The sequence below is a fragment of the Acomys minous genome (assembly GCF_964271855.1).
Source record: "Acomys minous genome assembly, chromosome: 3".
NCBI lineage: Eukaryota > Metazoa > Chordata > Mammalia > Rodentia > Muridae > Acomys > Acomys minous.
This window is the reverse complement of record NC_140485.1, coordinates 9,542,541-9,567,669: the sequence shown is the minus strand read 5'-3', so window position 1 is coordinate 9,567,669 and position 25,129 is coordinate 9,542,541. Positions and strand designations below refer to the sequence as shown.

At 41.4% G+C, this 25,129-nt stretch overlaps 1 protein-coding gene across 11 annotated transcripts in view; it reads right to left on the bottom strand.

Moving 5' to 3' along the window:
* The window catches only part of TASP1 (taspase 1), a 218,486-nt gene that overhangs the window by 178,521 nt on the left and 14,836 nt on the right, over positions 1–25,129 (bottom strand). For 8 of the 11 annotated variants that reach the window (XR_014777659.1, XM_084774559.1, XM_084774564.1 and 5 more), the window contains exons 3-4: positions 19,046–19,113; positions 16,909–16,977 (exon numbers count right to left, since the gene is read on the bottom strand). The exons of 1 other annotated variant lie outside the window; for it this stretch is intronic. Coding sequence is in view for 7 of the 10 variants with exons in the window: in XM_084774559.1 (XP_084630685.1) it covers positions 16,909–16,977; positions 19,046–19,113 (137 nt within the window). In the remaining 3 variants the exon portion in view is untranslated. Of the gene's footprint in view, positions 1–7,509; positions 7,774–16,377; positions 16,488–16,908; positions 16,978–19,045; positions 19,114–25,129 lie in introns of those variants that run through there. 2 more of the 11 variants (XM_084774560.1, XM_084774561.1) reach the window with 2 other exon arrangements.

Here is a 25,129-nt window from a genome sequence, read left to right as displayed (position 1 = left end):
TAATCTTGAATACTGTTATATGTTAACATTTCTACCAAGAAAAAAAAAACCTAGCCAATTAGAAATAATAAGAAAGACATAGTTTACTGAGATATATATTAAGTGCATTTGAAATGTCAGCAAAGTATCACAATTTTAAAGAGTAGAAAGTTCAAGAATTGCCAGGCGTGGTGGCACACGCCTTTAATCCCAGCACTTGGGATGAAGAGGTAGGTGGATCTCTGTTGAGTTCGAGGCCAGCCTGGCCTACAAAGTGAGTCCAGGACAGCCAAGGCTACACAGAGAAACCCCATCTTGAAACCCCCCCCCCAAAAAAGAAAGAAAGTTAGTTCAAGAATTAATGGACTTTAATTTAGTAAGGCACTGCAGTTAGCCAGAAAATGTTTGTATTAGGTCCAATTGAAGTAGTTTTCATTCATTAATACTAAACAATTTGGTATACTTTGAAAAAGTCGATTCAATTATCTAAAAGGGTTCCTAAGGAAACAAGAAAACTTTCCCTTTCAGTCCATAATAATCCCTAAGGACAGAGTATCCCTTCTTTTCTGGCATTCTTTCTTCCCTCTCTTCCTCAGGACATACTTGCAGATGCTCTGGCTGCTTTACAGGCTAAGAGTTCTTGCTCTGGCTGATCAAAGTTGGAATGCCTGAGGAAATTACTCAACTAGACAGTCCGGAACTGTATCCTGCCAAATGGTTACAGTGCTCAACTTAAACATGTGTTAAAGTAATATCTTAGATGTCCTGCATGTAAGTTGAGAGAACATTTGTTTGTATCACACTCTGTGCATACTAAGGTTTAACATTAGTGACAGCTCATTTGTTAAAACAGTCCAACTATACAAAGGACAATATATATTGGCTGGGAGAACAACACCGTACGTACTAGGGAAACTATTATGATCCTAAACTATGTAAAATCTTTTGAAAAATGTCAGAAAGATTAGAAAAAATTTTGATATTTGTTCATTAAAGCATCTGTTAATCTGACATAGTCTGTCAAAGGTATAATCTTATTTTAAGATACTTTAACAAGAATCATTATACTTACCACTTTGTTATTAATCTAATTTTCAATAAACATAATTATGCATAAAAAATGACATCATGGCAGTTTTTTCCACATTTTTAACTGAAAGCCACAGAGCTACAGTACAAAGGGTTACTTGTCAAATATAACCAAAATCTGTAAGTTAAAATACTGGCTTCACGACTAGCACATCTGAAATAGTTTTAAAGTGTTTTAGTTGGATTCATTATGATGTCCAGAAGGAAGTTAGCACACACAGTACCTGAAACCGTTCTTTCCACATAAGCTGCAATAAAAAGACAAATGCAGCTATTTTTCCAATGCTGCCAGATTTGGCAACCACCTACACTTCCCTTAAACCTAAGTATATCTTTTAACCATGCTGACAATCATACAGAAATATCACTCAATTAGAACTTACCAGATCATGGAATTACAAAATTTACACCATTCTTCTTTCATGACATGGCGGGGGGTGGGGGGGTGGGTGAAGGTTGAACACTTTTACGTCCTCTACTAACTACATTTGTTTTTATAAAAAAGATTTCTAACCTACTACAAAATGTTGTTGACCACTAAAAATATGTCAAAAGAGGGAATTATAAATGAATTTCCCCTTTGTATTTTGTAAGTTTAGTACACTGTATAGTGTTGATGCCCTATACCAGGAAATATGGATGCTATAAACTGTCAAGAAATGTATAGATCATACAAGAGACTAGTAGATATGAAGTGAAAATTATTGCCAAGAGCAATAGAAATGACAAAGTACTCCTTTTTTGGTTTAGTTTTTTGAGACAGAGTTTCTCTGTGTAACAGCCCTGGCTGTTCTGGACTCATTTTATAGACCAGGCTGGCCTTGAACTCACAGAGATCTGCCTGCCTCTGCCACCCAAGTGAGGAGATTAAAGGAGTATGCCATCATGCCCAACAAAGTACTTTTATCAACCAGGATGTTCACAACTTAAAGTTGTTTTCTACAGTGACATATGATCCTTCGTTGTTAACATATTAAAAATTAGACCACAGAGCCGGGCATGGTGGCGCACGCCTTTAATCCCAGCACTCGGGAGGCAGAGCCAGGTGGATCGCTGTGAGTTCGAGGCCAGCCTGGTCTACAAAAAGAGTCCAGAACAGTCAAGGCTACACAGAGAAACCCTGTTTTAAAAAAAAATTAGACCACAGACAATGAGAAATTTTTTTAATAGTGTTTGCACAATTTTGAAGCAAGATTATGTGCCACATTTCTTCTTCATTCTTTTCCAGATTCAGAATTAGGACTGATTTTAAGAGACACATACAAACTTTTTTTTTTTCCTTTTTTGGAGACAGGGTCTCACTATGTCGTTCTGGCTGTCCTAGAATTCACTATGCAGACCAGGCTGTCCTCAAACTCACAGAGATCTGCCTGCCTCTGCTTCCCAAGTGAGAGGATTAAAGGCACCACTACAACAGGCTTTGCTTCGTTTGTTTGTCTGTTTTGGACACAAAAACATAAAATCAAAGCAGTCTTCTGGGACTTAGGAGATGGCTCAAGGGGTAAAGGGCATACTGTGCAAGCAGTAAGGCCAGTTCAGATCTTCAGCACACACATAAACACCAGGTGTAGAGGCTGGAGAGATGGCAGGCACTACTTTTCCAGAGGACCTGAGTTCACCTACCAGAAATCACATAACCATGGGGACCTACACTTACACGAATGTGCACACACGTACAAATATTAAAAGTACATCTGTGAAGCAAAATAAAGTCATACGTGGCATAACTTGCCACACTTGGCTGTAGCCATAGCACTGAGAGGCTAAGATCCTCTATGCTCTCCTCAGTGAGCCAGACTAACTGACTCTGTCTGTCTCACATAATAAAATGGAGAGCATTAGAGGGCACCTGAGGACACTCTGGCCTTGGTAAGTATGTACAAGCATGTACTTAGCACACGCGTGCGCGTGCACACTTTTTTTTTTTTAAACTAAAAAGCCCATTCCCTAGGATTGAGAACATTAAGAGTCTAGCGTAGTAAGACAGCACTATAGGTAATAGCACTTACCCACACCTGATAAACTGAGGTTAATCCCAGAACCCCACTTGGTGGAAGAAAAGTACCAGGTGCGGTGGAGGCACAGGCAGGCAGATCTCTGTGAGTTTGATGCTAGCCTGGTCTACAGAGCGAGTCCAGGACAGCCAAGGCTACACGAAGGAACCCTGTCTTGAAGAAAAAAGAAAGCACCAATCCCCAAAATTTGTCCTCTAACTTCCATACTTGAAAAAAGCAAACAAACAAATAAGGCTCTTGTGAATTTTCTTGATTGGTGATTGATTTGAGAGAGCCAGACCACTGTGGGCAGTGTACCCCTCGGCTGGTGGTCCTAGGTGCTATAAGCAGGCAGTGGGCAGGAGAGATGACTCAGCAGTTAAGAACACTGTCTGCTCTTCCAGAGGTCCTGAGTTCAATTCCCAGCAACCACATGGGGGCTCATAACCATCTATAATGAGTGTACAGGCATACATACAGGCAGGATACTGTATTGATAATAAATAAATAAATATTTTTTTAAAAAGAGAGAAAGAAAGAAAGCAGGCTGCAACATAGAAAGCAAGCCAGTAAATAACACTCCTCCATGGACTTTGCCTCCAGGTTTCTGCCCTGTTTGAGTTGCTTCTCTGACTTCCTTTCAGCGGTGGACTATAATGTGGTACTATAAGCTAAAATAAATCCTTTCTACTCCACTTGGGTTTTGGTCATAGTGGTTTTTTGTTTGTTTGTTTGTTTGTTTGGGGTTTTTCGAGACAGGGTCTCTCTGTGTAGCCTTGACTGTTCTGGACTCTTTTTGTAGACCAGGCTGGCCTCGAACTCACAGTGATCCGCCTGCCTCTAAGGCGTGCGCCACCACGCCCGGCTTGGTCATAGTGTTTTATCACAGCAACAATAGAAACCATACTTAAGACAAGAATTGGTACCAGAAATGGAGCACTGCTATAATAGATTTGACCATATTTAAAGGAGAGTAGTGAAAGGATTTTGGAATTTTGGGCTGGGAAATCACTAAGTGCTCAATGCTTCAAAGCTTAATGGACTGCTGTGGGAATTTGGAAAATAAGAATGCTGAGAGCAATGCAGACAATTGAAGCTTGGCTTATGAAGTTTCAGAGAGATGTTTTCAGAGTCGCATAATGACTCTATTGGGCTGCTTGATATTTTGAGTCTTTAGAGTGTGTGGTTCTGGTCAGCTAGAGATGAATATCAGCTGTCATTAAGAAGAGACTTGAACCTCTAAACAAAAGTAACAAGGAAACTTTATTTTTAAGCAACACACTAGAAAAATCATCCTATAATTCAACTCAATTCTGACAATATCTACCTGGATTTAGTTTTAGACCCTGTGGGCAAAGAGAGTAAATGCAACAGAAACAGTAAGAACTATTAAGAGCTCAGGCTCTGAATTCGTGTTTGTGTTCATGTTAAATGCAATAAAAGCTATTCTAAGTGCTACTTATGACAAAGAACATAACACTATTTTGTCTAAATTAGTTTATAAACTAAATATACTGTTTTAAAAATAGCTATAGTAATAATTTAAAATTAATCTTTTAAGGCTGTCATACAAGTTTCATTATGATGTTTTTATATACATGTGTGGTTCTTCTTTGTTTTCATTCATTTCCCTTCCTCACTACTCAGTATGCTGTTTTTTGTAAGCAAATTTCACTGAGACATAGCCATAAGACGTCCCCCTCTCCACTTCAGAGAAGAATCATAAACCCTGGGCCATTATAAAGTGTCACTAACTGGGTTGTGTAAATAAGAGAAATATGTCGGTTCACAGTGATGGAAGCTTGAAATCTAAGGTCAAAGTTCCAGTAAGATTATCTCCTCTTGAAAGCTCTGTGTGAGAACATATTTTATGCGCCTAAAGTAAAATCTTTGCTTTGTTGGGGCAATTGACACTGGTCATCTAGGACTGGAGGTGCTGTACTCAAGAGGCCAGCATCCTGGGTGTAATCTTTGGAACTACTTCCACAGGATCAGCACACAGAAGCTGTAGTGCAGCAGGGGCCAAGGCTGTAGCTTGTACTGGCAGCTGAACTGGTAATGTGTAAGAGTTCCCAAAGTGGTACCGGTCTTGAAGGCATAACAGCAGCTGAGGCTTGGCACTGCAGGGCAGGGCTGGAGTGTGATGAGTGGCCATTGGTGAAGACACAGACTCAGATCAAGTAGAAGGCCTGGGACTGAAGGGGTCATGAGAGGCTTGATACTATGTAGCAAGGTGAGAGACCCTGCAGAGAGACCAGGATACCCCAGCATCTTGGAAATGCCAGTACTATAGGGCTATCAGCAAGGACAGCAAGAGCTGTGAAGTGGACCCGGCCTTCACTACGCGGCAAGCTGTGTGTACTGCAGATGGCAGAGCTGGAGAAGCAAGGCCCTTTGGAGCTCAGGGGCTCATGAGTGGGTCCCGGAAGTCTGGTGGTGAGATTGCTGCTGTAGGACTTTGTTTTATTTTGATGTGGTTGTGTTGTGCCCTGATTTTTCCTTTTGGAATAAGAAAAGTACTTAACTTTTTTTTTCAGTAGCTTACAGTTAAGAGACTTGAGAATTTTACAGAGACTTTGGCTATTTTAGAAAATTTCTTAATTTTAAAAGAGACATTGAATGTTTTCAAGAGACTAAACTGTTTAAAGTGAATTTTAAAGACTGTGGGGCTTTTAAAGGTTGGAATGTTGGTTGGTTGGTTGGTTGATTGGTCGGTTTTTGTTTTGGTTTGGTTTTTTTGGTTTTTGAGACAGTGTCTCGCTGTGTTAGACTTGGCTGTCCTGGTCTTTATTTGTAAACCAGGCTGACCTCAAACTCACAGCAATCTACCTGCCTCAGCCTCCCAAGTGCTGGGATTAAAGGCGTGCACCACCACGCCCAGCTAAAGGTTGGAATGTTGTATATCATATTAATATTAACATGACATGTTAACTTATCAAGTTATAGCTTGATAAGTGATGGGTTTGTGTGTCAGATTCAAAAGACATAACTGTCCTAAGTGTTTTAACAACTTGACACAAGAGTCATTTGCGAAGAAATAACCTCAACTGAGAAAATAGCCAGACAGACTGATCTACGGCCAAGTCTCAGGGGCATTTCTTTGATTGATGGTTGGTTGCTGTGGATGTAGGAGGGCCCAGCTCACTGTGGGCAATGATACCCGTGGCTGGTGGTCTGGATAATCTAGAACAGCAAGCTAAGCAAGCCATGGGGAGCAAACCAGTAAACAGCATCCTCTGTGGCTTCTGGGTCATCTCCTGCCTCCAGGCTCCTTCCCTGCATGAGCTCCTGCCCTGAGTCCCCTCACAGATAGGCTGTGGTACAGAGCTGTAGGCCAAAACAAACTCCTTCCTGCTAAAGCTGCTTCAGATCACAGTGTTTTATTACAGCAAAAGAAGCCCTAACTTAGGCCTAGTTTTAATACCCAGCACATGCCTCTCCCTGAAAAGTAAAAAAAGACAACTCTGAAAATTAAATAACCTATGGTTACACAGAAATGAAGCATGCAGAAACGTTTTAGCTTAAACCCTTCATTAACAATGGGGGGAAGTTGTAAAACTATAAAATTTCCTGACAAATTCAGTATCGGAAAATATAGATACAATGATTCAAAAACGACAAAACCGCAATTCTTAGATCACATAAATCTAAGTATATCCATGAATACAGAACTACAACATATTTATATTCAAAGATTGAATAAATTATTTTCACATAATCAAAACACAAAAACAGGTTGGTTTAAAAAGCTCAAAACTGAGTATCAAATGTAATATATTTTTTTTCCTTTGTTCTTTTTTTCCCTCGAGACAGGGTTTCTCTGTGTAGTCCTGGTTGTCCTGGACTCGCTTTATAGACCAGACTGGCCTCGAACTCACAGAGATCCACCTGCTTCTGCCTCCCTAGTGCTGGGATTATATGCCTCTGCCACCGTGCCTCGCTAAATGTAGTGTATTCTTAAGAGTAACAATACCCAGAGAAAAATGAAAACTCATACATGAAGCTACATGCTTCTCAAAAACTATTAAGTGTAGGCTTAGAATACATCCCTGACAGATTCAGTCAAGAGGAAACGTCTGATGGGGTCCATGGAGCTTGTGTGGCAATGGCTGAAAAAGGCCTAAATCCTTCCTGTTCCCATCAATACAAAGAAAAACAGGACATGGTCTATAGTTAAGTGTTTTCACTTGGACTGTGATACAGAGTCAAGCAAAAACTAAAATCTAATAACTGCCTTGGTTTCCTTTTTATTCTTTTAAAAAAGAAATTGCTTTTCCACTAAGCATGGACTTTGCACTACAAAGCAGACATGATTTCTAGGGTCTTGGGAACAGAACAGATGTACCTATCTAATGTGTAAATGCAGTAAGTTACAAACTAGTCCTCAGTACTAAAGGCAAGAATCAGCATTAGTACTCCAAAAGGGTTTTAAAAGAACGGAACTTACTTTTCCCGTCCCGGCTACCTGGGCTGTGTCTGGTGCGTCTCTGTCTGCACATGGCCACCCACAGCCTGTCTTCTAATTAAATCAACGCTCTAGCAGCAGAGCGAGCAAACAAGATGCCTCTCGTCTGTGTAAGCTCTTCAGGACACAGGCCCCTTGGCAGGAGATGGAAATTCTTGGGAGAGGTGATTTTCTCTGCCTCTTCACAAGAAGAACATAGAGACTTGGCTGGATGCAACTCCATGAAGTGTAACTGTGTGTATACACCTCAAAAAATAAAACAAAAAAATGTAGAGAAACATAAAGACTCCATAAACAGCTAGAACACACAGAGATAATGAAGTACCATTGGAAATACTGCTCAGGAGACAGGCACAATCAGGGCTCTGAAATAACCGAAGATAGCAATGATTTTATTGTTTTGTTTTGTTTTGTTTTCTGCTTTTTTTTTGAGACAGGGTTTCTCTGTGTAATAGCCCTGGCTCTCCTGGAACTCTCTTTGTAGACCAGGCTGGCCTCGAACTCACAGAGATGCACCTGCCTCTGTCTCCTGAGTGCTGGGATTAAAGGCGTGTGCCGCCACACCCAGCTTGATAGCAACTATTTTAAAAGAAATGAACATCTCAACTTTAAACTAACTCTCCGTGCAATGACTATATTGCAAGCACTATGAGGGAAAAGAGCGACCTTTTGTTAAGGGTAAATCTTTTATTCCACATAAATAAAAATCAAGACAACTCCCCTCCCCCATCACACAGAATTAAAAAACATCAGCAGCAAAAGAGAAAAATTTGTCTCAAAGGCCAGGGGTATAAACACATCATCAGCCACACTGTAGCCAATGGCTGCTCATGTGTATGATCTAGCTGCATCACACCGATCTGCGGTGTGTCCAGAGCCCTGTGGGGAAGGCAAGGGAAAGGGACAGGGACCTGCTTGACCTGGAGAACAGGACAGCAGGAATACTCAGCCACCCTCTGCTTATGGAAACACATCTGTGCAGGAATACTGAGGTACTAATTTATTTAGACAGTGTTGAGCTTCTCAAACAAGTGGAAATGTCCTTAAATCCGACGCCTTAAGTTTGTTGTGTTGGGCTGGAGAGATGGCTCAGAGGTTAAGAGCACTGTCTGTTCTTCCAGAGGTCCTGAGTTCAATTCCCAGCAACCACATGGTGGCTCACAACCATCTCTAATGTGATCTGATGCCCTCCTCTTGTGTGTATATGTAATAAATAAATAAAATATTTTTTAAAAAGTTTGTTATGTTATGTACTGAAAAAAACAAACAACTGAGGCTGGAGAAGTGGCTCAGTGGCTAAGAAAGCTAGCAGCCCGCAGCGTAGCACACGCCATTAGTCCCAGCACTCAGGAGGAAGAGGCAGGTAGATCTTTGAGATCAAGGCCAACCTGGCCTACAAAAAGAATTCCAGAACAGCCTGGGCTATACAGAGGAAAAAGAGAAAAAGAAAGCTAGCTATTCTTCCAGAGGAATAACTTGGTTCTCACCATAAATGCTGGGTATATTAACTGCTGACATCTCCAGCTCTGGGAGATCTGATGCTTCTGGCTCCCAGACACCTGCCCTCACATGCATATACCCACACACAGATACATACATACACATAATAAAATAAATATTTTTAAAAATTAAAAAAAATCTGAAGTGATGTGCAGGTGTCAGTAAACATGTGATCCCAGAGGACCCCTCAAGCAAACTTGCTATCATAAATATCTGCCCTCCTTAACGTGCTTTTCCATCCACAGATGCCACACAACAGCATCAAGCCACACCATCTTCATGACCACCACACATTTGAAACACCAATAGGCTTGTGGTATTTTATTTCTCCAATGCCTCAGCCACACAGACAATTTCAGTCTGAAACGTACAATGTCCAGGAAAGGAGTGTGGGCAACTCCTAGAGGTGAACAGAGGACTAGACCAGGACCTCCCGACCACAGACTACTCAGGGTGACCAGCAGTCTGGAGTTCCTAAAGATGCATGCAGTGGTTCTATGTACAAAAGGATATAGAGACACACATGAATGCATCACAGTATCAAATATAATAACACAAATATGTAGTGATATAAATAGCTACTTTCTTCTTTTCTTCAAAATGCCAGCCATGTTGGTAAGAAATAACGTCATGAAAGTCTTCAAGTTTATAATGAAGCAACCCACTGGATTGTACAAAGGTCCAAAGGCAAGAAACGGTGCCAAACGTAATCTACTCAACCTTCCTAATGCTGTGGTCCCTGAGCTCCCGTGTCCTAGGACACCTTTTCTCAAAGCTGTGTGGTCCATGAGCTCCCGTGTCCTAGGACACCTTTCCTCAGAGCTGTGTGGACCCTGAGCTCCCGTGTCCTAGGACACCTTTCCTCAGAGCTGTGTGGTCCATGAGCTCCCGTGTCCTAGGACACCTTTCCTAAGAGCTGTGTGGTCCATGAGCTCCCGTGTCCCAGGACACCTTTCCTCAGAGCTGTGTGGACCCTGAGCTCCGGTGTTTCAGGACACCTTTCCTCAGAGCTGTGTGGACCCTGAGCTCCGGTGTTTCAGGACACCTTTCCTCAGAGCTGTGTGGACCCTGAGCTCCCATGTTTTAGGATGCCCTTCCACCCAAGTACCAGAAAAGCCAACCAGCCAAGCATTTCGTACCATGATTCAGATACCCTTCCCTCAGAGCTAGGATGCCATGCCAGGCCTTGGAGTTGTGGGTTTCCTAGCCACCTTGACACCTGATTGGGAAGGCCAAACACCAAATTGGTTCCCAATATTATCTTCTCTGCTGTGATGCCCAATAAACAGAATTCACATCCTCATTTGCTCTACGGATAATCTGTACAATCTATAAAAGAACAAGGCTAAATAAATTCAACATCAATCTCCAAACTACAATGTCCAAACTGATTTGAAGACAAAATGAACTTGGAAGCACCTCTGCATTTTCACAGCACAGAACACTTATCACACAGGAGTGGTCATCTTCCCTCCCAAAACCTGAAAGGGTGAAATAAGTCAGAATCCTAGGTGAGGACTGCCATGCCAGTGCCCACACACTATTTAAACAAAGAAATACCACCTCTTATGTCAAAAAATGGTCATTTGAAGATGATGACACGCCAGGTGGTGGTGGCACATGCCTCTAATCCCAGCACTTGGGAGGCAGAAGCAGGCAGATTGCTATGAGTTCAAGGCCAGCCTAGTCTACAAAGCAAGTCCAGGACAGTCAAGGCTACACAGAGAGATTCTGTCTCAAAAAAAACAAAACAAAAAAAATAAAAATAAAAATAAAAAAATTTAAAAAATGAAGATGATGACATGTGTATTTATAATGGACTAAATCATGCATTTCTAAGAAAATCTGGAAAATTATGAGTCTAGGTAGATTGTACAACCTTTGTACAAGAACAAAGTACAATATAACTCCTCACTCTCTCATGACCATGCAAACAGCCAAAATTAAACTCAGTGGTGTATATGTGTGTATATATATATATATATATATACACACACATGCACACACACACACACACACACACACACAGACAGACAGACAGACTGACACACACATACACACACACACACACACCAAAATAGGAGCAGGGCTTCCTGGGAAAGATTTAAGGGGAAGAGTGAGAGAGTAAAGGGGTGCGGGGGGAAATAAGCAAACTTCAGTATACACATGTAAGAAACAAGCACACACTAGATTTCTAAAAAGAAGAAGTGGGAGGGGTAAAAGGAGGAAGCAAGCACAGGAAACAGTTTGGTACTCTGGGTCCCTTATTTGCTTTTGGGTGATGCACACAGTCTTGTAATAATGTCCTTGGCAGCCTAGTCCACAGACCTGCCAGTACTGTACACACGCCTCTCTCTCTCCAAACAATACACCTAGCAACCACAGAACCCCTTAACTGCCTCCACTGCATCAGAGTAGGCTACTCACAGTTCTAAGCAGTAGTGTATGTTTCCCTATCCCTAACCATCAAATTTAGACAACTTCTATTTAAGAATAATCCCAAAATATCCAAGTATGAAGAGCAGAAGAGCTAATACGTGAGTGTATGAGAAGAGAGACAAAGCTGTCCTCATTATCTTACCATCTTAGGCCTATAAGATAAACATTGGAAGAGAATCAAATGTATTATGGGGAGGAATACACACAGTTGAAAAATTAATATATGGCCTAAGCTATCAAGCAAAATAGAGAACCACCCAAACTATGGCCCTTAGTGACCAGCTGTTTCCCTTTGGCCCCACAAAAAGAGGCCCAATGCTGTAGCCTGAAGCCCTTGAGTGTATTTACTCATGTGGCCCCTGTCAACCTTGATAGTGTACCTCTCTCTTAAATCTAAATCAAATTATCTTGCTTCTTCTGCCAATCTTTCTCAGCCCTTATTTTCAATTCTTTGTATAATAGCCCAAGAACCTAAAAACAGAGTCCAGGCCCAACCACTGCATATATTCTTGCAGAAATGCCAAAATAAAACCCACTTTTTTGTGTGCTAACCAAAACAATCAATTCAAGGGGGCTTAAAGGGGGACCCAGGCACAATGGCACATGCCTGTAATCCAGTACTTGGGAAGTAGAAGAGAGGACCAAAAGTTCAAAACCACCCCTGGATACTTAGCAAGTCCAAAACAAGCTTGTGTTACATTAGACCCTATCTCAAAAGAAAGAAAAGAAAATTAAGGGGGGAAAAGGAGCAACAGAGTATATGCCAAGGTAGGGAAGGTGAATGTGAAAAGTCCCTTTTGTGTCACCTTGTCTCTTCCTCTTCTACTATATAAAGTTGATTAGTATAAGAACAGTCAGCCAGCAGCAGTGGCACATACCTTTAATCCCAGCACTCTGGGAGGCAAAGGCAGGCGGATTTCTGTGAGTTCAAGGTCAGCCTGGTCTACAAAGCAAGTGAGTCCAGGACAGGAAAGACTACACAGAGAAAACCTGTCTCGGAAGGGAGAAAAAAAAAAAAAAAAAGAAAGTCACTGTTTAGGAAAACACAAATGACCACACTTTATTGAATTCAAGGCTAGATATCCTTGCCAGAAAGTAAGAACCATTAAACCATTTCATATCATTTACTTCAATCTGTAATTAGGAACATATTCAAGGAATTCACATCAATTCTAGCATCTGGAAAAAACAAAAACAACATAACATCTAGGATTACACAGAGAGATTATGTGTCAAAAAATTAATTTTAGGGGCTGGAGAGATAGCTCAGTGGTTAAGAGCACTGACTGCTCTTCCAGAGGTTCAATTTCCAGCAACCACATGGTAGCTCACAGCCATCTATAATGACATCTGGTGCCTTATTCTGGCCTGCTGGTATACATGCAGGCAGAACACTGTATACATAATAATAAATAAATCTTTTTTTAATTAATTTTTAAAAAACATAAATACACACATACACATAGGTGCATGAACCCACCCACCCTCTTGAATGAATCAGTATTTGATGCTATCTGTAATTTCATCTTTGGGGTGTCTGAATCAAGAGTATCAAAAATTCAAGGACCGTATCTCCTCACATCACCCCAACAAAAGCATCTTCCAAAGTCTACAGTATTAGACACATCTAGGACAATATTTAACTGAAGAGGCTGATTAAACCTAAAGATGAATATGGTGGCATAATGTTCTTGAGGACTGTGTACAATTTCCCCTTGTTCAATCAAATGCTGATTTTTCTACCCCACTATCTGATTTCAATAGGACATTGCATTGTGACATTTATTCTAAGTATCTCCTGTCTCAAGTTTATATAAACATGTCACCATCTATTCTCTGTATTGCCAATAAAAGCCAACTAGCCATTGCTGAGCAATAACAGAGAACAGGATAGAACATCCTGGTCCAGTGAAGGGAGGAGAAAGAGCAGGAAGCCAAGGAAGGAAAGCACATGGAAAGGACTAGGAAGCCCCAGGAGGAGTGAGCCACACCTAGGATACGAGTTAAAGGCAAATGTAATGTGGGGAATCTGAATGGGAGGAAACTATTCTAGCTTCAAGGCTTAGGACAGAGTAGTTTTTGAGCAGCATAGTGCTCTAGGCTAATTAAACATACCCTAGTCTCTCTGTGTGGTTGTTTGGATATGGAGTAACCACTGATTATACTAAAATTAGAAATCAATATTAAATATTAACCTTCAACATGAATGTTACTCTCCAATGTAAAACAATATAAATCAGATTTTCTGTGATTTTTCTCATTTCAAAATGCTCAAGGAACTCAGAATTACTTTTATTCATCTAAGCAGAGAAGACTTCAGAATATATTATATCTTCTCATTGATCCAAACTATTACAATAGTTCTTAACCTGAACTCTTCATATGAAAAGCTATCCTGAGCGGGGCATGGTGGTGCACACTTTAATCCCAGCACTTGGGAGGCAGAGGCAGGTGGATTACTGTGAGTTCGAGGCCAGCGTGGTCTACAAAGCGAGTCTAGGACAGCCAAGGCTACACAGAGAAACCGTATCTAAAAAAGAAAGAAAGAAAAAAAAAGAAAGAAAGAAAGAAAGAAAGAAAGAAAGAAAATCTATCTGGGTCTAATGTAATATAGTTCAAACACTTAAGGTGACAGAAACTGCAGAGGACAGTAAAGGCCATGACCATATAATTCTTAACACACAGGAAACCCCTTCCAGTTCGTGTAGCCTTAGCATTTAAACCATGAACATAAATTTCCATAAAGATATGACACCTAGCCCTAGTTTGTTTCCCTATTGCTGTGATAAACACCATGGCAAAAAGAAACTTGGAAAGGAAAGGGTTTACTTTGCCTTACAACCTCTAGGTCACAGTCCATCATTAGGGGAAGTAAGGACAGGAAACTGAGGCAGGAGCTGAAGCAGAGGCCATAGAGGACACTGGCTTGCTCTCTCTGGCTGCCTCATCCTGCTTTCTCCTACAGCCCAGGCTCACCTGCTCACAGCTGGCACCACACAGAATGGACTGGGCTCCTACATCAATTAACAATTAAAATGCCTCAAAGGCATGCGCACAGGCCTATCTGATAGAAGCTATTCCCCAACTGACTGCTCCCTCTTACCAAGTGCGTCGTGACAACCAGGACTGGCCATCGCATATCTATAATCCCAGTACTCAAGAATCTGAGAAAGGAGGACTACAAGCAGGCAAAACACTCATACACATAAAATAAAATAAATCTCAAAAGGAACCTGAAGGAAAAATACCTTTCAGTGTCTAGGTCGGGCAGATCAGCTCTCTCAGAAGCTCACACTGCATCCCCATATATTAGCTGATAGGCCTGCTGATTACCTTTTTTTTTTTTTTTTTTTTAATTTCTATAGCTCAGACCAAAGTTATTTCCTTGGCTTGGAATTTCCTCTTTGCTTATCTTACTTCCATCTACTACTGAAATAGCAATGCATACCATCTTTTCCCTTAATGTTTTCCCTGAGCTGCCCAACAAATCTTGCCTTTTTAATCAAGGTAGAGAGCATTCTTCTTCTTCTTTTTTTTTTTTTTTTTTTGTTTTTTTGTTTTTGAAGACAGGGTTTCTCTGTGTAGCCATGGCTGTACTGGGCTCACTTTGTAGACCAGGCTGGTCCTGAACTCACAGAGATCCATCCACCTGCCTCTACCTCCCTGAGTGCTGGGATTACCGGAATGCGCCACTGCACACAACCAAAACGTAGTTTTTAATTTAAGTATGAATAAGTAATCACGTATGAAAGCAAGGGGAAAACAGAATCAACTATTCAACATGATACAGCTTTAACTCACAAAAATTAAAGTTACTCTAAAAATTTTTAAGTTAGTTTTATATAATTTTGTGTTTATGACTGCCATAATAGTATATGTCTAATTACTCATTAAGCTTTTTCCCCAAACCTATAACAACTCCAGAAATTGATAATTTTGACATCACCTTCTATAAAAGGGACAGTACTATGTATTTTGAATAAAGGAAGATTTGACAGTAAGTACATTAACCTTCCTTTTCATGTCACTTATGTTCTTTTATCTACATCTAAAAACGTTGACATTGTAAACTGGTCATTAATAGTTGCAGAGCACATCATAAAAAGTTATTAGAGTTATGAAGTGATTTTACTATGATCTATACAGTATTCTCGGTGATCGGAAATAATAATCTTCATGACTATGTAAGCAGGAATTATGTTTATCCGATTACAGATAGAACTGAGTCAACAGGCAGTATTAGAGCAGCAGGCAGGCTCTGACGCACCCAGTGGCACGCAACTATTACTGATACCATAGGTCACTATAAGCAAGCACAAACAAGTCCCAACATCAGATGCTTCAGGGGCCAAACTTCAACAGAACACCTCTCTCCCTCTCCCCCTAACCCTGCTTCCCCAACACACACACACACACACACACACAACACACAACACACACACACACACACACACACACACACACACACACACACACACAACACACACACACACACACACACACCCCACCTACCTTGACTGTATTAGCATGAACTTAGATATGTTACAAAGATTGGTTAAAATCTACAAAGAAACGATTGAAAGTGCAGCTCTACAGTTAAATGAGAGGAAACATGGCTAGGACCTTCAGTCAACTCCTGAGCTACCAGGAAAGGCATTTGACGATGACCTGACAGAAAAGGCTAACCAGAGGCCCACAGCTGTCAGCTTGGGGATGACTCCTTTACCTCTCACCTTCTCCTTCACATCCGCCATTACTTATCTGCCTTAACTATCCTCCTCAAGAACTCTTCATAGCCAGGAAAACAGCCGTCTCTAATAATCTCGTCAACTCACAAATCCATCCTCTCCACATTTCAGTCTCCTCAAAAGTCTCAACCCCTCACTACTACAGTCAGTGAACTGAGAGTACCTCACTATGGAACACCTAGAGCCTCCTCACTCAAGTCCTCGGTGCTCACTGTAAGCCTGGAACTGTCCGACTGACAACACCCATCACCAGTGAATGTACAACCATGACTCCTATAAGAGGAAGAAAGAATTAACTAACTTTGATTACTCAGTTAAGCCTCCAGTGAAACTCTTAGCATCAAGATCTTTTACATAACTTTGCTGATATTGGTGGGAAACACTGGTTACATGACTTATGGCTGACTAACTCAGCTTCTTCATGCCATTTAAAAAATAAAGAACGTAAATTCAAATATTTTATTTGGTTTTTTGTTTGTTTGTTTGTTTGTTTGTTTGTTTTTGGTTTTTCGAGACAGGGTTTCTCTGTGTAGCCTTGGCTGTCCTGGACTCCCTTTGTAGACCAGGCTGGCCTCGAACTCACAGCGATCCGCCTGCCTCTGCCTCTGCCTCCCGAGTGCTGGGATTAAAGGCGTGCGCCACCACGCCTGGCAATTCAAATATTTTAAATAAAACATAAAAAGAAAAGAAATACCTCAAGTTCCACCAGAGCAGCAGTGACAGCATCTGTCGCAGGAGCACCAGCCTGTAGCTTCTCAATTGCCTGTCAAAGCAAGAGGAAAAATGTAAAACCAGCTTCTGAAACATACCATAAACTTCAGAAAGGTTTAAAATATATGGACGCTCAGAGTTAATAAAAATTGGTCAGCATTTCCACCCCACACCTGAAGGCAGGGGTGTCTGGCCTGCTGACACTGTGGCATGAAACTGTGTTTATGTTGGGCTTCATCTTGGATACACTGGACCTAAGGGCTGCACGTTGGACTCAGCCACTATAAGGTAGAAAAGTAGTGTTGCTGGGCGGTGATGGTGCATGCAGAGACAGGTGGATCTCTGAGTTCGAGGCCAGCCTGGTCTACATAATGAGCTCCAAGACAGTTAGGGCAACACATGGAAACCTTGTCTCAAAACAAAAAACAAAAAAGAAAAGTAATGTTTATTACTCAAACTAATTATCTAACAAATTATCATTCTTAATACTACCCAAATTAAAACAACTTAAAGTTAGGCATTAAATGCAAGGTACAAGGAGTGTAGTCAGTGAAAGGATTTCACTCGTCATAGAGCATTCAAAACAGCCACAGAAATGATGAGTATAGTTCAGTTAAGATATCCTGGCCGGGAGTGATGGCGCACACCTTTAATCCAGCACTCGGGAGGTAGAGATAGGCAGATTGCTGTGAGTTCGAGGCCAGCCTGGTCTACAAAGTAAGTCTAGGACAGCCAAGGCAGAGAAACCCTGTCTTGAAAAAAAAAATTTTAAAGATATCCTGATAATGCGTATTTCATATAAAGAAGTACATCTCAGACCTAGCTACTTCTCTTCCACTATTTCTCTCAATCCATGCCTATCAAAAACAACTGGTTGTGTCACACAGTCTTCGGATAGAGCTAACCATGCGGCTCACACCTTTAATCTCAGATACAAGGCCAAGGCAGAAGAATACCTGAGTTCAGGAATTCAAGTCAAGCCTGGGCATCAAAATGACAGATGGGGAATGTATATTAATTTAAAAAGAAAAAAAGCTACAGGTGAAAATAGTATATTTCAAAATATTCCTGATAAAGTCTTCTTACAGCAAAATATTCTTTTGTCATACATTCTACAGAATACAGGTCTTGAAAAGTCTCCTTTCTTAGGCCTAAACTCAGGGAAAAAATAGGGGGGAAAATGGCTTTTAATTGAATTATGAAAGCTCTAACTAACAAAGACAAAGACCAAAACTAACAATATACTTTTAATTCAACTTTTTTGTTGTACTTTACTTATGTGAGTATTTCACTTGCCTGTCTGGATGTTCCCATACTAGGAAGACAGGCACCTGCTACTCCCAGGCTGGAGAGCAGGACAGGGCTCAAGAACATCAAGGAAGGGCTGGAGAGATGGCTCAGGGGTTAAGAGCACTGCCTGTTCCTCCAAAGGTCCTGAGTTCAATTCCCAGCAACCACATGGTGGCTCACAACCATCTATAATGAGATCTGGTGTCCTCTTCTGGTGTGCAGGTGTACATGAAAATAGAGCACTGTATACATAACAATAAATAAACAAACCTTAAAAAAAAAAAGAACATCAAGGAAAGCACTTATTTGCTTCCTTCCTTCCTTCTTTCCTACATAACTTCCCATCAGAAAAAAAACACTGAGCATTTATTTATAAGGAGGAAAAGGCAGATGAGTTCCAGGCCAGCAAGAAATTCAAAGTGAGATCCTGTCTGAAAAGCACAACAAACAAACAAACAAAACTCTGTGTGTGTGTGTGTGTGTGTGTGTGTGTGTGTGCGCGCGCGCGCACGCACACGCGCATGTGCTCTAAAAAGTAAATTATTTTTAAAGGAAGAAAGAAAAGACATTGACCTCATTAACAAGAACAGTGTTTCCTACCTTTCCGTTGAATTAAATGGTTGTGGAAATGTTTAAAATGATATGGTTATATGTGACCATAATTACAAAACACAAAGCATAGGAAGAAGTGAGGACTAAGGCCCAGCAAATACAAGTCTAACAACTTGGGGATCCAGCCAGCCTTCACTAGAAATGAAATCTAACCCTCTGAATCTCAAGGTAAAGTTCCCTGAGCAAGGTCACAAGCGTCACACTCACTGTGCTCATACCTTCTGACAAGCTCGTTTGCATACATGTTTATATTCCTTGGCTTTGGATTCAGAGTGATAGCCTGCACCTACAGCAGAGACACAAAAAACAAACGTTAGTTACTGCTAAGCTAGAGGGACGCCGCCAACTAGAAAAACAGTCCACACAGTCCACAGACTCCATCCCAGGGCCTTAGCTGTGTTGGACCCTAAAATCTAACAGCTAATATCATGTCCCTCTCCTTATTAAAAGCTTGCTGTCAGAGCACCTAAAAGAGACCCTGCCCCCAGACAGCCTCCAGGGTCACTCCCCACGCCCTATCAAGAGAGGTCTGCAGGAAGCCAGGCAACCTAATTTCTTTTCTGTTGTTTTTCCAAGACAAAGTTTCTCTGTGTATCCTTGGCTATCCTAGGCTCGCTTTGTAGACCAGGCTGGCCTCGAACTCACAGCAATCTGCCTGCCTCTGCCTCCCAAGTAATGGGATTAAAGGAGTGTGCCATCAACGACCGGCTAAGACAACCTATTTTATTCCAGAGACCTACATGGTAAAAAGAGAGCCTCCTCCCTCAAGTTGTCCTCTGATCTTTTAATGTGTACCCATCTCCATAAAAAATGTCCTGTGGCACAGCCTCCTCACCAACACCACCACACAAATTAAGTAAATAAATAAATATAACTTTTTAATTGTTGTTTTGTTTTTCAACAAGACAGGGTTTCTTTGTGTAATAGCACTGGCTGTTATGGAACTCACTTTGTAGACCAAGCTGGCATCAAAATCACAGAGCTATCTAACTCTGCCTAAGGCATGTGCCAAACACACCTATCTATAAATGTAACAAACACATACAACTACTAAACTCAGGAATTCCTTTAGTAAGAGGTTGATACTAAAGGTGGTGCCAGGAACAAAGAACCTTGAAGTCCCTCCCTGGTGACCTTTTAAAAGCCCCACCATTCAGGAAATTACTATTTAAAACCTAAAATTGTCAAGAATTCATGACTCCAAAATTCCCAATGATCTATCTTTTAAACAAATACCCAGAAAGTTATTTAAGAGTTTGGCTCCAAATAAACTAGTTTCCTTAGGAAATTTTATTCTAAGAACTAAAGAGATGGCTCGGTGATTTAGTCCTTGCTGTTCGGTGGTTAAGAGCACTTGCTGCTCTTCCAAAGAAACCCAGTTCAGTTCCCAGGACTCGCATCAGGTTGGTTAATAAATAAGCTTTAACCATTCAAGTTGGAGTTCAGGCAGTTGTTAGCCACTGTGTAGGTGCTGGGACTAGAACCCTGAACCTCTGAAAGAGCAGCTAGCACTCTTAATAAGGACCTCTCAAACCCCATATCTCTACCTACCATGGCCACACCAAGGGCAGGGGAGGGGAGGGAAGGGGGCGGGAGTAGGAAGGAGGGGTGCAAAAGGAGGACAGGGCAAGCAAGAAGGCTAAACTCTCGAAGACTAGGATTCGAATTAAAGTTCTATGCTAAGATCCTCCTCCTCCATGAGACTCCACAGAGGTCAAGCCAAGGAAGATTAAGTTACACGTCCAGGCCGCACAACTTTCCTGTGGGTTTAGCGGAAACATAACACAGCTTTCCTTAAGGCTGAGAAAACAACTGGCCCACGAACAGGAGCACAGGGAGCTGGAACAAGAGAAACAATGAGAAGCAACTGGAGCCCATAAGGCCCAAAGAGTAATTCAGTGTTATGAGAGAAAGCTACACGTTCATACAGCCTCTATCAGTCTTTGTCAAGCCTGTCTTCATAGTTCTCTAAAACCATGATCTACAGCGGAAAAATAAAAAGCAAGTGTTAGAAAACAGAACAGATATAGCACGCCTGGATAAACAAACCCGAACGACTTTTATCTTATTACAGAAACACTCACATCCATATTCATTGACACTCTATTCACAATAGCTAGGAAACAGAATCAACCTAGATATCCAACAACCAGAAAATGGATAATAAAAATGTGCTACATATATATAATGGAATATTTATTACCCAGCTGTGAAGAAAAATGAAATCATGAAATTTGCAGGCAGATGGATGGAACTGGAAAAATTAAACTGAGTGAGGTCACCAGGCACAAAGGGAAATGCTGCATGTTCTCTCTGATAAACAGACCCTTGCTTCAAATCTATTGTTTCGTGGGTTTAACCTGGAGAACTCATTCAAGGGGACGGGATATCAATACTGAGTACAGACAGGTTTCAAGCAGATAGTGGGGTAAAGAGGATGGGAAGACAAGGAGGCATGGAGAAGGGCTAACAAAAACGAAGCGTGTGCATGAAGAAGCTGCACTGGAGCCTTTGATCCTGCAACTGAAGCCAGCTTTCGTAATGCTGGAAAGTGCTGGAGGACACGAGACATCAGTGGTGCTCTGGACCCTGAATGCTGCAATACAAACCTGCTGGGCACGATGTACCCACAGGTGCAACAGTCGTAAGGCTGCTCATGGTTATAAACAACCATTCTCCTTTCTCTATCTAGGGTAGGTGGGTTGGAAGGGAGGTATTAAACATTTAAAGAACCTCAAATAAAGTAGGTGAAGCCTACAGTTTCCTGATGGCTGCTGAAAAACTGCGTCATTTTTCTTTAGGGCAATGATCACTAGAAGGTTGTTCAAGCCCCAGTAGATGACCCTACACCCCTGCATATGTGGGTAACATTGAATGGACTCAGTTATTTAAAAAGAAGAAAGTTGGAAGGGAAATGTATTGGGAGGGCTGAGGAGAGTGGGAGGGAAGAACTGCAGGAAATATGATCAAAACACATCATATACATATATAAACTTGTAAGAGAATAACTGTTTAAAAGTTAACTTAAGAAAATCAAGCAGAGCCGGGCGTGGTGGCGCAAGCCTTTAATCCCAGCACTCGGGAGGCAAAGGCAGGCGGATTGCTGTGAGTTCGAGGCCAGCCTGGTCTACAAAGTGAGTCCAGGACAGCCAAGGCTACACAGAGAAACCCTGTCTCGAAAAAACCAAAAAAAAGAAAAAAGAAAAAAAAAAAAAAAGAAAATCAAGCAGGAGTTAACAGACTATCAGAGACGCTGTGGTCTACACTAACAAATACAGTCCTATCGGGTGATGCATGTGATCCTAGGTCTTCTGGGTCCATCCCAGGGGCCCAATCTTTCAGCAGTATTTCCTAAGGCATGAGAAATTACTGCTGAATAAGCTAAACATATAAATTCTACTGAGTAGAATAAAGAAAAGGGCCCAGCATGACCCCAACTGATCTTTAGAATCTGGTTAATACTTGTTCATTTCTGTTTGACAAGGGAAAGAAAGGCTCAGCATGCAGGGAACTCCCATGCAATGGTGCATTAGAGGTATTTTAATTCAGAACATGACTGCTCTGGCAAGAGATTGCATCCCAAGACACTCTAGGTCTATGTGATCTGGCTGGAACGCAGACATGCTAGGCAGTGGTGGCATATTATCATCATCCTCATCATCATCATCATCATCATCCTTATCATCATTATCATCATCATCATCATCACCATCATCATCCTCATCATCATCATCCTCCTCCTCATCATCATCATCATCACCATCATCATCATCATCATATGTTTCTTTTTTAACTTTTAATTTTATATTATTACACATGAATAAAATAAACTACGTACATCAGGAAGAACCACAAGACAATCAGGAATTATATAAATTTTACATTCATAGTGATTTGGCTATTTGTATTTGGCAAACTTGAAGTAAACATCTTTCCTATCTTGTTGAGTCTAAATTTCTGAATGAAAATCAACATCTATCATATCTCATCTCTATTAACTTAAAACATCTATCTTGATCTAAAAACATCTTAACCCCTAATATACTAAGGTTAATAGTAAGACTAAACTGTCTGGTCTCTAACCCCATCAGAGATTTGAAAAGGAATAAAATTTAAATACCTGAGGGCTTTAAAAACCTAGTGTCCCGCAGGGCATGGTGACTCATACCTGTAACCTCAGCACTGGGGGGGCAGAGACAATTGGATCTAGCACTTTGTCTACAAAGAAGTCTAGGACAGACAGGGATACACAGAGAAACCCTATCGGTCTCAAAAAACAAAAACAACAACAACAACAACAACAAACACAGGGTCCCCAAGTGAGATGAGCTTTTTGTCCCTTTTTCTATACTCCCAACCCCAAGCCTTTTGTCCCTTTTTTTTTTCATTTCCATGACTTTTTCTTTTTTCTCCTTTTGTCAGCTTAGCTCAAGACACTCTAGACTAAATGTGTGAGACTTAGTGCATGAATTAAAACCTAGTTCTTTGTCTCCTGGCAGCCTTACTTCAGCTAAACTCACTCAGACCCCGCACAGAAGGATGCAGAAGCGAAGAGCTCACTCCCACAGAGGAGAGCATAAGAACCTGCCCCCCTTCGCCTGAGAATGCATGCCCCATTTACCATTCCACCCACCCACCCAGACACACACACACACACACACACACACACACACACACACACACACACACACACACACACACACCGTTTCATTCTCAGCCATCTGTGGGACAAGCCTTCCCCAGCCAGATTTCCCCGAGCTCGGAAGGGCAGAGGCTGAGGGAAAACACTACAAAGGGGACTTAAACCAATATCCTTTAATTACAAACTATAAAAGTAAAGTTAGTTTGTGGAAGGAAGCACCCATGTTTGAAAGTGGCGCACTCAGGAGGCAGAGGCAGGTGGATCACTGTGAGTTCGAGGCCAGCCTGGTCTACAAAGCGAGTCCAGGACAGCCAAGGCTACATAGAGAGACCCTGTCTCAACCCTCTCCCCCACCACTGCAAAAAAAAAAGAAAGAAAAGAAAAGAAAAAGAAAGTGATGCCTAGAGTGGCAGACAAAGTGCGAAATCAGAGAAAGATTTGACAGATACATCCAACTCTCACAAGAAGAGAGAGGAAAGGGAAGCTACTAAAGGGAGCCGCACAAAGGTTGAACAGAAAACAAGCTAGACACAGGTGAAGACAGAACAAACCAGACAAATAGAAAGAGACAGAAAATTAGAACAGATTGCTGGCGTTAGTTTGAGGCCAAACAGAGAAATTCAAAGGCTGAGAGAAAAGCCAAATTGAATAAGCCAGAACAGCTGAGTTGAACAAACCAGCAGAGCTCATAAAGTAGAAAGGGTGAGCTTATTCAGCAGTAAATCTCAGAGGCTGAAAACATTCTAGGTCTAGATTAGATTGTATAGAGGCTAGAAGCTTCCAGGACTAGGTCTAGGTTAGCAGACAGAGGCATTAAGCCTCAGAGACATTTACTTCAGGCTTGTGACTATTACAAGTACACAGCAAAAACATAATTGTATTATTATGACTGCACTGTGTAAGTTATGGTGTCTCAGCGGCAAGAGACACTGACGTTCACTATGTAGACGCAAGTCTTTGACTTTCAATTCTAAGACTGAAGCTTGGCGCAGTGATTAAGAGCATGTATCAGCCTTGCGGAGGACCCCATCTCAGTTCCTAGCTCCAACACTTAGGTGGATTACATCACCTATAACTCCTGCTCCAATGCCAAGACTGGTGTGTGCCTCATGCACAGTTGACTCTTTGATTATTACCACTATCAAGTTAGCCAATGATAAGAATACCTAAGTAAAAGCAAAACTCTACTAATCAAATGACTAAATGTTGGATAAGTCTGATGCTGAACAAAACAGTTGTACACCATGTGATGGATGTAATCTTTGTCCCTTTAAATATGTAAAATAGAGACTTCTTTGTAGTCAACATGCTATCTGCAATTCTGACAGTCAAGAAATAGAAGATGTGTCTGTGGCCCTGCCACCCTTAACTGGTCCAATCCATCTGGTCTCAGACACTAAGCAGGGCAGGCCTGGCCAGGACATGGAAGGTAGAAGCTGAGGATGTCCTTGATCACACCATACTGATTATAGCCCAGACTGAGTCCTATTCTCTCTGGCCTCGAACACAGTCTTTAGCTGGGGCCATTACCATAAAGTGTGTGTGTCTGAAAGAGGAAGAACAGAATCATGATAGTCAGACAATAGAAAGCTGTTAATACTTGTCCAAGTTTCAGAAGCTTCTTGTACTTTTTCCCAGAAACGTTAAAGGCAGTTACTCA